Below are 12,500 nucleotides of genomic sequence, written 5' to 3'. Positions count from 1 at the left end.
ACCTTTTGACTTTTTTTTATTGACTTTGGTTGTATTTCCATGTTTAAGTTTGGGTGAGTTGCTGTTAAATTTCAACCATGTTCTTAGCATATTTTGGTTGGGGAAAGTCAGTGAGTCACTTCTGTTTTGGTTGATGGGAGCTGTTCCTGTGTATTTTGTTAATTTTGGTTGCTAAAGGTTGTTCATTGTCAGGCTAATGTCATTGTGATTATAGTTAGTGCTTGAATTATTGTTTATTAAAAGAAAATACAGTTAAAGCTGGAATATAGGTATTATCAGGCAAAGTCATAGCCAGTGAATTCCTAAAAACTAGTTCTGCATATCATTATTAGAATATTAAACACTCAACAATTTTCTATCAGAAATTGTGAATATGAAGGATATTACTATACTACAATTAGTATCACTATTAAATGCCATGTTTCAGTTCAGTGAACCAGTTTGAATGCCCATTTCATCTTTTGCAAAATGTGTATGCCAAAATACTGTGATCATACAAATCCCCCGGCAGCAATGGCACTGTCAAATACCGATTGTGAAAATTTGGGGCTGCAAACTATTTTAGACCTCCATGGTGATTTATTGTCTAATAAGGGACCAGATAAAGATCTTTCTTCCTAGAATATAGTGGTAAAAGTTTGTTGGCCTTTGTCTGAGTATAAAAGTTTTGGGAACCTTGGATTACTTGACACAGATGGGTATCTATGATATTAAAATTCTTTATTATCAGTAACATTTGATAACTTTTTTTTATTTGCGATTTGAAATGAAAACGTATTAACACAGACTGTAGTAGATGGGACGTATCTACCACTTGTCTGGTGGTTTATCTTTTTGGTGAGTGGGTGTGACTGCTGGAGAGGCTTCCCAGCCCGCGAAAAATTGGGCAGGCCTTGTACTATTGCTGTTAGGCTGAGTGCTCTGGAGGATCTTGAGTTGCTGATCTTGGTTCTGGATTCTGAAGCTTAACCCCTTCACGACGGGTCACGTCTCTAGATGTCATAACAAACTGCTCGAAATGTGGCGTGCGGCTGTATGCCGCGGCGGTGTGCCAAAGTGCTACGAGGCGGTGATTCAGCTTGATGTACCAAACTCCCGTGCTCAAAGTCGGCACATTGCCATTGATCGCCAGAGCGTAGAGTTTTTTTTATTAGTTTTCTTCACCCGTCACCAAGGGGTTAAGTACACAGGGGCTGTGTAAGTGAACAGGAAATGAGGGGAGCCCGTGTTCCAATCAGAGAGGTGTGGGGTGTCCGTGTCAACCAGTCAGGTCTTAGCAGTGAATCATGAGAAGTGCCTGCTAGTGAGAGAGCAAGGACGAGGTTGTTGGAACTGATATGACCCAACCTGGGAAGAATGTGGAGCTGCAGGTTGTGGGTTGTGCTGCTATAAGACTTAAGAAAGAATATCCAGTAACCAGAGTCATATGCCTACAAGGTTTAAAGTTTTTAAAAAGTTAAACATTGTCATTCTCTATGGTTTAATTACCTGCAAAAACAAATTTTTCAGTCACTCATGATGTTTGCAGGGCTGTACACACTGGGTAGGGAACTACAGTAATTAATAGTAGGAAGGTTTATGGTTCATATGATGATCTCCTTGGGGTTATTCTTTGTAGTACTGACACACTTGCTAGTGACTATATCCCCAATTCTGTCACAAATTTATTAAAGAATCCAAGTTTCTTTGACTGGGCATGTTCTATCTGAAGGGAGGGATGATAGGGGATGATATATATATATGTACACACACATACATATATACATACATACATATATACATATATATTTATTGATTTATTCATTCATTAAACTGTATGATGATGATTGCCAGATAAACTGTATTGAAATCAGTAAAAGTCATTTTCCACAAGTGTTCACCATGTGTATGTGCAACCTACCAGTCTTTTTCATTATTAGCTAGATCAGGTGTTACAGAATATGAACATGTTCTGAATCTGTATATTAGGTGTTAAGTTTTATTGATTTTTTTTTATTGCCAGGCAAAGCTGAGGGCTACCATTGCAAACTCTCTAACTTGTCCCCTCCCCCATACACATGCACACCTGTAGAAAATGCCTGATTTTTCATATCACTTGTGCAAAATTTAGTTGCTGGTATTCAAGAGCTCATTTTTGCATAATGGAAAATGTATATTTCATTATCATATATCAAATTCATAGAATGTTAACAGATCACAAAGTTGAAAATGCTGTCATAGGTACTCCTCATATTTTTAAAGCACAAAGATATATATTTATATGTATTTGTAAGCATTCAGATGTTTAAATAGTAAAAACAATTATGTAGCAGTATTATGTAAGAGTATAGTGTGTGGAAGAGGAATAAATAGAAAGTAGTGGGCTTGGATCAGTGAACTATGCCATTTATTACCAGAAATACTAAGTAACTACTACTTTCCATGTACAGGAAGAAAGAGTTGGAAAGCACATTTGTCTGGTTGGCTTGGGGAGCAGAAGTATAGGGGTGAGCTGAAGGTATGGGGGTTTTATTTTGGATGTGGCTGGAAGAAACTTGTCAATCAGATTTGTTAGTGAATACTGTATATATATATATGTCTCATTGAAAATAAAAAAGTTGTAGATAAAATAATAAGTCTGCCAGTTTATGATTAGCCTTCTGTGTTGGTGGTGAATAGTAAAGTTTGCACATTATATGAAAAGCTATGATCATGGTAAAAAAGACCAAGTAGAGTCATTTTTAGATTTGCATATCTAATTATCACTGTTGAAGGTTAGGGCAATGTTAGGGGGAGTAGTGCAGTGTTAGAAATGTTACGGGGAAATATTGAGGCAATAATTGAAATGCACATTCCAAATTTCTGGGATTCAAGGAAAGCTGCTCGCATTCTGGACAAGGTGATTACTGTAAAGTATTAAGAAATGAGGATTATGTCACCTAGGAAAATAATTCTGGCCCACCCATGGGATAGCAAATATAGATGCTATTTTTTGTCATTGGTTTGAATATACTTCATATATGGAGAATGAGGCATATACCAATAAATCATATATGTATATATATATATATATATATATATATATATATATATATATATATATATAGACTATAAAGAGAAAACAAATATTTTGCAAGTAGGCCCACCCATGGGATAGCAAATATAGATGCTATTTTTTGTCATTGGTTTGAATATACTTCATATATGGAGAATGAGGCATATACCAATAAATCATATATGTATATATATATATATATATATATATATATATATATATATATAGACTATAAAGAGAAAACAAATATTTTGCAAGTAGCATAGTCATTGAAGGAGGTGACTTTATGTAGGGAGAGGAGGAGATACTTTGGGAAAGGGGCAGGTGATGGGATTTAGGATGTAGTATGGAATATAGAGGAAGGAAAAGCCTCTCAAAAATATGGAAGTGAATCCAGTGGAGTAGGAGGAAATATAAGGATGCGGAGCCAAATAGCTCTCTCTGGCCTTGGGACAGAAGATAAGATGCTAGATCATACCAGATATACTACTTTACACTCACTAAGGCACCAAATTAGAGTTGAGGAAACAGCCTTTCAGTTTTGAAAAGCTGATGCTCAAAAGCGGCTGCTTGCATGAACGTTTAGTTTAGTAGTATACAGTATTCAGTTAAGCATGCTCAATCTTTATAGGTTTAAAGAGTGGCCAGTATTTTTAAAAAGTTTCCTTTTGTACTTTGTATTATCACATAGGCTTTGTGTGATGTTATGTTGCACTTAGGAACAAGTGCAGGTTTATAAAGGAAAATAGTCTTAAGTTAAAGATACTTTTGAGTGGCAGTCATGTGATATATCATTATTGGCGAGTTATTGGTCTGAGTACAGTCATTGATTGTGAAAATTGAAGTGCATTGATGCAAAATATAGGAGTGATATACAAACTAGTCTAAGCACTAGAACAGCATGTAACAAAAAGTTACATGCTTGATTTGTAAGAATTTATAACTATCTTCTTCCTTTTTCCTTTGCCACAGGCCCGTATCAAGAAAATCATGCAGACAGATGAAGAGGTTGGGAAGGTTGCGGCAGCAGTTCCAGTCATCATCTATATCCTTTTAAACAAAGAGTCTTGAATTTATTTTGTGTAGTGTTGATAATTTTATATCATAAGTCATGTATGGAACTGAGTGGGAGAATAAGAAAGTAAATGATTGATTGATTTGATTGGTTGATTGAGATAGTGACTGAGAGTAAAGTGAAAGATTAAGAGAGTTAAGGAGAGCTGGATAATGACACCTATAATGCTTTTGAATGAGCAACTGTGAGTGAATAGTTAAGAGAGATTGTCAGTGTAAGTGCATACAGTAATTATGTATGTTGTGTTTGTAGGTAAATGTGGAATGTTTGGTCATTTTTTTTTCATCAGTATATCATTAATTCTAGTGAAACTTCAAAGTCTTCATGATTTATCCCATATTTTCATTGTAATATTTTTCCTTAACATGTATTCACCTAGAGGGCTAGAATTGTTTGTTGAGTCACTTTTGACACGTGCAGGAGAAATTACCACAGCCCGTCATGCACGGACACTGACGCCAGCCCACTTGTAAGTTAACTATTTAGGGTAGAACTCCTTAATTTTAATGTTTGCAAATTTGATAAAGTACCAGATTAATAATGTGACATAATACATAAGTAGGTATAGCCAATATGCTACTAATTTTTGTCTTTTTGTATCTCAGAAAGCATTGTATTATGGCAGAGAGGAGATTTGACTTCCTGCAGGACCTAGTTGCTTCTGTAGCGGATATAAATGCTGATGGTGACACTGAGCCAGGAACTCCTACTCCACGCACTCCAATGACACCTGTAACACCTTCGTTTCCCATGCCAGGAAGTGCGCCTGCAATGCCCAATACACCTTCAGCATATCCTCTCTCCACTCCTATTTCAGCGCCACCATCAGGTCAGAGGATTTGGGATTTCATTACCAATGTTGGTGCGTAATGAATTAGGAAGGAGTTGATAAAGATTTAATAATGTATTATTATAATAGTGTATTTTGTATTTGAATTTTGTTTAGTTCTTCTAAAAGGTTGAATATTAGTAGCAAAGAGCAGTTCTTTTGTGTGTATTTGTATAGAGGATTGCAATAATATTGCTGGTATTGCTGATCACTTTAGGGAGGATCATTACAGTAAGTGGAAATCTGCCTTAATAAAAAGTTGCATTCCATTGTTGGTTTTGTTTTGCTCTACAATTTGTTTCATGATTTTTACTCATTTTGATGGTAGATACTTTAGCAAATGCCATTATTTTTAATTTGACAGATTTTTTTCACTGATGTTTCAGATATGTGTTTATTATGCCTTTATATAGATATTAAAAATGGAAGAGTATTTGACTTGCTAAAGGAACAGTAAGTAACTGTATAGATAATGTATAGAAATTATTTGTAATAGGTGAAAGCTGGACAGAAAACAAAGAACAAAGAGGACGAGGAAGAGGAAGAGGCAGAGGTCGTGGGAGAGGAAGAGGAAATGCTTCAGCAGCAGCAGCTGTTGCTGGGCGGGGCACACCTAGACCGAGGTCAGTAAACAAAATTTTTTAGTTAACAGAATCAGTATGTAGGTATATTATTATATGTACACATTGTATATGTATTTATTTTGAATATACCCTAACCCTCTACTGGTGTGTCTAATTGGTCATTCTTCCACACATGATAGCAAAACTTAATGGAACTCGGAGATTAATGGGAATAATTACAAATGTTTTTTGGGTGGATTTTTTGCCTACACATTTTGTCAATATTTCCCCTAATAAAAAATGTGTTTAGCAGTATTACAAGTAACAAGTAGAGAATCTAAAACAACTAAAATATCATTGAAAATGATTTACTGAATTTATATCAGAAAACAAAATGAATGCTGAACTTATTGAGAACTTAAAAGAATGTCAAAATTTCTGTTAGGTTGAATGGTGTTAGGAATGGGTGTACAGTGTTGTCTAATGGCCACGAAAGGGCTCACTTGCTTGCAGCTCACTTAACAGAGCTTCTGTCCTTTGAAGGTCAAGATCACACGTCTCACCAACAACGCCTGTCCAGTTCATATACTGGCGAAAGATTAGTTAGTCACTGAGTAACACTGGCCAGTAATGGGACCACCTAAAATTTGCATAATAGCAAGCACAAAGTCCATCTAATTTCAAAATAACTAATGCAGTAAATTTTGGGTGAATTTTGGTGGATGTTAGCAGAGGGGAATTCATGATAGTGGAACATGTGATAGCAAAGGGTTGAGTTCATGTTAACCCAATTTTGCTGTGGAAAATGTTGTGCTCATTTTAATTTTTTTCTGTGAAATGTCTCTGCACATACATGTCTCTGCTAGTGCTTAGCCACAAAGGCGTCAATTAGTAGAAATTGCGACCTTACCTGATTTCACCTTTCCATTTTTATTATAGACATTATAATTACTATAATGTTATAAACATTAGTAACAGCAAAATAAGGTAACGTAAAATATTTTTGTAAATCAAAGAAAAGGGTAAACAGACGAGACAGGCAGTACTCAGTACTATTAATTGGCTCATGGGTGACTTAGAACAAGTGTAGCCATCTATGTTTAAAAACATTTAATAAATAAAACTCAAAGTACATGCCATGCCTGATGGCATTGGGTTAATATACATAGCAGTATGATGATACATGAGAATATATACACTTAAGAAAGTATTAGTTGTAGAGTGGCAGCAGCCATTGTATTGTGTGAACAGGGATTTGTTGAGTTAGAAATGCAGCAAGACGGTGTTTAATTAACAAGATTTTTTCGTGATCAAAAACATGATTCACTGTTTAAATTGTATGATGAACAAATTGTCAGCTGCAGGGGTAACTAAGAAATATCTTTTTGTCTTACATATTTCTCCTTCCTTTTATATTTTAACATTGTCATGAGTGACTACATCCTTGCAGTATAACATGCATGACCTTATATTTATACACACTTGAGTATACAACCACTTATGTACACACATGCGCACAGTTATTCATTCATGCACAAGCACACACTTATCCACACACACATGCACACCTCTGTGTCTTTATTCACATATCCATATGCAAGCATAGACACAGTTAAGTGCAGATACTTATGCTCACACACACAAATTGCATATTGCATGAAAGGGACCTACAGTTTGGAATTAAATATAGGAACTTTCAATTTCCACTGATACGTATTATTGAAAATCATATTGATGTTCTCCGTCTGCTCATGTGTTTTGTGCTCTTTTCAGGGGACGGCCAAGAAAGGTTGTGGCGCCGGCTAAAATAGTTGAGGATCCTGATTCTGACGATGGTCTTTCTTTGGACGTTGATACTGATGAAAATGAGGTGAGTTCTTGTAGAAATCTGTCAAATGATGCTTTAAAAATTTTACAGATCAGCTGGATAAGCTTGGCTCGGAAGAGGAACAATTTTTGTTTTGATTTGTTTTGTTTATGTTGCCGGTTTTGTTGTTCAAAGTGATCTAATAATGGAGATAAATAAGTAAGCAACTTGATTGTGACTGTATATGATTTACGCAAAAGATTGTACAAATTTGTTACCTATGCATAAAATCTGGGATTTAGTCGCATTCTGTATAAGAAAGGAAAATGGAAATATGTGTAATAATTTATTTTCAAAGATAAAGAATTGACGTGGAAGTATTTGAACATATATCCTGTTTGAATTTAAGTAGATTTCAAGGTGTTGATTTAGACAGAAAGTATAAATTTTGGTTTATCTTTTGAGGGGTTTGTCTGACAAAAATGTAGGTCTGCAGTATTTATATTAATAATGGATGAATCACTATAAAAGATTATATAATGAGTTAGTAGTGATATATGCATAGTACCCCAACATCTCCCTTGTCCTCTAATAGGACCATTATGGTTTGTGTGAATGCTTTTGAAATTATAGAGTTATGAAAAGTCATAATTTTCTGAAACTTGAATTTTTGTTGCATTTTTTGTTTTCATGAATTTATATAAAAAAAAGTAAAAAAGCCTAAAAAACTGTTTCAAGAAATGAGACTTCAAATTTTTTTTGTATGGTAACAGTGCGAATAATAACATTTACCTTGGAATATTAGGCTTATATTTGTTTCCAAGCGTTACCATCTAACAGCAAGTATGGGTGTTGATGGCTGTGGTGTAGTGTGTAGGAGGTGTAACATGGTGCGTGAGTGAGGGAGGAGGACAATGAGGCATGACATTCATTGCCATCTTTATTCCATTCATTCATCATTCAGTCTCTGCTCTTCCTTCTCAAGGCCTCAAGACCCTTGGCAAATTATTTTATAAGTTGCTGCTTTTGTTTCAGAGGTTTAGCATTGCTACAGTGTTTGACCCTCTACTTATGATACCATATACTTAAAATTATGTATGATGCTTGTCTGCTGCCACTTCTGGCACACCATAGTTGCATTTTGCAAGAAGTGCCAACAGCCACCAGTAGTATTAAGTTTTAGGCAATTTTTGCAGCAAACATGGTTTTGTACAAGCATATGATATATATGTAAGCAGTCAGAGGAAGTGGGAGGTGAGGGTTAAGATTTTTTTTTTTTAATGGTTGAAGGTAATACCATTCCTTTTTTACTGAATATTTTCTACCCTTATGGTGAAAGACCTATTATTAATGTGATACTGATATTTTCCAAAACAGGATGGATCAGAAACAGATGAAGAGGTGATTGCAGTGGCAGAAAATCCCAGTGGAAACTCCAGAAAGTCACCTTCACCTCCACCTCCACCCCCAAACCCAGTACCCCCCACCCAGAAAACACAGCCAAAGTAAGTGTCACAGCTTGAGAAGCTAGGTTAAGAAATCCTTTGGTAATAATTTGTCTGTTTAAAGCATTAGAGTTGTTGGTTTATTTTTACTATTTTGGAATAGCAGTAGTGTAATATTTTTTAAGCTTTTGTTTGATCAAAGTCCAATTTTCTAATAATCCTGTACCTTTATATACAGAACTTATGTTATCTAGTTGAAGTTTATGTTCTTTAGTGATGATTATTATTGTTATTTTTTTCAGAAGTGAAAGTTCGCAGATTCCTGGCTTACAGATATCTGTTGGTGGAGGGTTTACCCTTGGTAGAGCAGCAGGAACAGGTAACAGCCCAATCAGTTCTTTGTCATCTGTGCTCACCACCTCTGCAGTTGGTACTGGTCAGGGCATTCAAATCACCATCCCTGCATTACCTGCTTCAGGCATTAAAGTGCCTGAAGGGGAGGTATCACCAGCTGCCAGTGTTACAAAGTCTCCAAACCAGTCTCCTAGCACACAACTCACGGCTGGAGTACGCCCTTCATTTGGAGTACCTGTTCCAGTTATAACTTCAGTTCATGCCCTACAGAACAAGCCACAAGGGCCCACCTCAGTGACATCATCTGTTAAACCTCTACCTTCCCAGTTGTCAATTAATAACCAAGTTGATGAAGATTATGATTCTTAGTGGTGTAAACTTTGATTGAGTTAAAGTATGTAAATTATAAAGTTACCTCTCCTAAGTAAGCTAATGATAAGTCTTCAAATCTCATTACACTTGAGAACAAAGTTAAAGATACCTCTTATAATTTGTCTCTCTTATTTAAGCCTTTCAGCTCAGTGTCCTTGTTAAGTATCATGATATAGCTTACTGGAGACACTAACAAGATTTAAACATTGAAAGAGTTGGAACAGTTTCAGCTGTAAGTACTATTTTAAAGAAGTTATAATTATGTTTTCAATTGTGATCATTGTATTCAATGCTTGAGAACGTGATATTAAAAGGAAAGTATTGATTTTATGTCTTGTGTATATTAAAGTCGGATGCAGATTTGTCTTGTAAGTATAGTAATGTAAGGAGTCAGATTTTCTCATCAGTGGTATTCTAGTATTATTAATTGTGATAAAAGGGTATTGTGATTCCTTTCACTTACTTTGGGAAATATATGTAATGCCAAATATGAGATCAGGGTATGGAAATCTAATTTGCTCAATGCACGTGCAGAAGGTGATGACCCATTATGGTTAATTAATTTATTTTGTTGCTATCTTTTAGAATTGGTGATGTTATATGTCTGTCTTAGAATTTTTAAAATACGTTACAAAAATTATCAGAAAGGGATACATGCAAAGTAAAAGGACTTGGAAAAGAAAGGTGAAGAGGAAGCCAAATAATGAGTGATAAAAGTAAGATATGGATATTTAAGGGATAGTTGTCTGCTTGTGTTATTGATGAATTTTATGGCATATGTATATTTTTCATGGCAAGGATGAATGAGGTTACGGTTCTCAAGATGATGCTTTTCTGTACAATGAGTACTTCGGATAATACATTAACAAGATATAATATTTTAGGTTATGGATGATGAGAGCACCTATTCACGAGAGAGCTACCAGCCTTTTGATTAATTCTTTTCTTGCATCTTCTGCAATATTCTTTTTGTTTATTTTACAAATATATATGTATAGTATATTTATCCAGCTGAGATATCAGTTGGATAATATCTTTCATTGGCTCAACCATGTAAAAAATACAGATTAAAGGCCCTGCATATTACTTTTAGATAAGCATTGGTTCCAGAGATTATTTACCAGTCTGTACGAGGTAGTGTAGGCCATGAACCTACCTAACTAAACCATGAACAATAGAATGTCTATTACAGTATTCACCTATTTAAGCATTTTAATATGAATGTCTCTTTCATTTAATGTCTGTTTCATGTATTGTCTTTTTATTCATGTTTTTTCTGACCTATGCAATATGGCTGTCATTTCTGAGGACATTACACCAGTGAAAATGTGTGTATAAAGGAAAGATCACTGTGTATTCTTTTTAAATCAGTAATGAAGTATGATATAAAATTCCAGAATAGATATATAGAAGATACTTATATCAAATTTATGTTTTGATGCAGTATATGGGATACATACCAGTTTTAATAAGTGGCATTTTGGCTACAGTCAGTGAGGTTTCCCTGTGTTTATTTGTTTTTTTATCATTATTGTTTTTCTTATTATTTTCTTTTAATTGATACCATTGATTTTGTGATATATACTATTTGCTTTCTTTCCTTTGAAGGTGAAATTTATTAGCTTTGAAGACAAGTGCTTTTACTGATCTTATATACTTTCATTAGAACTGAAATTGGATCAGATAGTTTTGCAAAAAGAAGGTTAGTGTTGTAATTTACCATTTTGACAAGTAGCTGTCTACAGGTTGTGTATTGTTTATTTTTCTAAATTTGGATTTTTGCTTCATTGAAATGGTTTGTTTCTTACAGCTTTTTTCATTACTGATGGTTTCATGTAGTACAGAATCAGATTTTTTTCTACTTTAGACTTGATTTTATATTGAACTGAATAAGACGAGGAAAATGTTAATATGAAGTAGGAAAGATAACAAATCAACTATAAGAATATTGTCTAGAGGGATGAAGTGACAGTTATTCTACATTTTCATAATTAGCACAGATGTTAATAAATAGATTCAGTTCTGGGAATCAAAATCCTCAGTGCAAATATGATTTAATAAGGGTTTGTGATCAACATTTTAGTATTTTAAAGACTGATTGGAAATCATAGTATATTTTATGGTATTTTTTGTTGTAGGAGATTAAAATCACTCTTAAAAATAACATGGTTATAGTTAACATTGCACCAGCTGTAAGAGTTCATGCTTAGGAAGGTTTTCATTTTTCCGATTAATGTATAAGTTTGTTATGTTTAGTGTTAACAATCTTTTTTGGCTCTGCAGTTGAAGATCCAACAGAGAGAGAGTCTGGAAGTACATATGCTATATTCTTGTACCCTGAAAATGCCTGATTATATAACATGTTGAGTTTTCAACTTGTTTTAAGTACAAAAATGACTTCTTCTCCATGTGCTAAATATTTTGTCTTGATATTCTTTCATTGTGTATGTTTCAGTTACTTTTTTTCATTCATAATGTGTTTTACATACAGGGATACTGTCATGTTAGGGCTAATGCAATACAAGTGATGCATACTATACCTTGTAAGATGACACGAATCACTGGTTACATTGTGTAACAATATTTTACTACCATAGAAATACAAATCTTGGAATACATCGTTGTTTTCTTGTTACTCATAAATCAATATTTACACAATCAGGTGGATAGAGAACAGATAAAAAGAAAAGTATTTTTTGTTAAAGTTTTAGCTCAGTGGTTCTGAAATTTTTCCAGGCTGTTGCCCCCTTGAGTCCTAAGTGGAGTCCTAGCACCCCCCCCTCCCACCTCATCCACATAACAGACATTTTTTTGCATGTTTCATATTGAAAACTGCAAGATAAAACACAACAGACAGCCTGTCACACCAAGTCACACCAAGAATAACCATTGTAACAAATGGAATAAAACTAAATCATTATAAATAAATTATCTTTATATGGCAGTTTTGTTAAAAATTTCCTTCTTGCCTCCCCAGATCTTTCCACCACCTCCAGGGGGAGTGGTACCACCCACTTTGGG

General features: G+C 34.6%; 1 protein-coding gene across 1 annotated transcript in view; it reads left to right on the top strand.

Moving 5' to 3' along the window:
• LOC125027180 (transcription initiation factor TFIID subunit 4-like) overlaps positions 1 to 12,095 on the top strand; it is a 12,532-nt gene extending 437 nt beyond the window's left edge. The window contains exons 2-8 of the mRNA XM_047616091.1: positions 4,007 to 4,079; positions 4,485 to 4,578; positions 4,715 to 4,938; positions 5,435 to 5,561; positions 7,275 to 7,371; positions 8,686 to 8,813; positions 9,056 to 12,095. Coding sequence (XP_047472047.1) covers positions 4,007 to 4,079; positions 4,485 to 4,578; positions 4,715 to 4,938; positions 5,435 to 5,561; positions 7,275 to 7,371; positions 8,686 to 8,813; positions 9,056 to 9,476 — 1,164 coding nt within the window. The 3' untranslated portion in view covers positions 9,477 to 12,095. The remainder of the gene's footprint in view (positions 1 to 4,006; positions 4,080 to 4,484; positions 4,579 to 4,714; positions 4,939 to 5,434; positions 5,562 to 7,274; positions 7,372 to 8,685; positions 8,814 to 9,055) is intronic.
• Positions 12,096 to 12,500: the final 405 nt, after the last annotated feature.

The sequence above is a fragment of the Penaeus chinensis genome, chromosome 7, assembly GCF_019202785.1.
Source record: "Penaeus chinensis breed Huanghai No. 1 chromosome 7, ASM1920278v2, whole genome shotgun sequence".
Classification (NCBI taxonomy): domain Eukaryota; kingdom Metazoa; phylum Arthropoda; class Malacostraca; order Decapoda; family Penaeidae; genus Penaeus; species Penaeus chinensis.
This window is presented reverse-complemented; position numbering and strand designations above follow the sequence as displayed.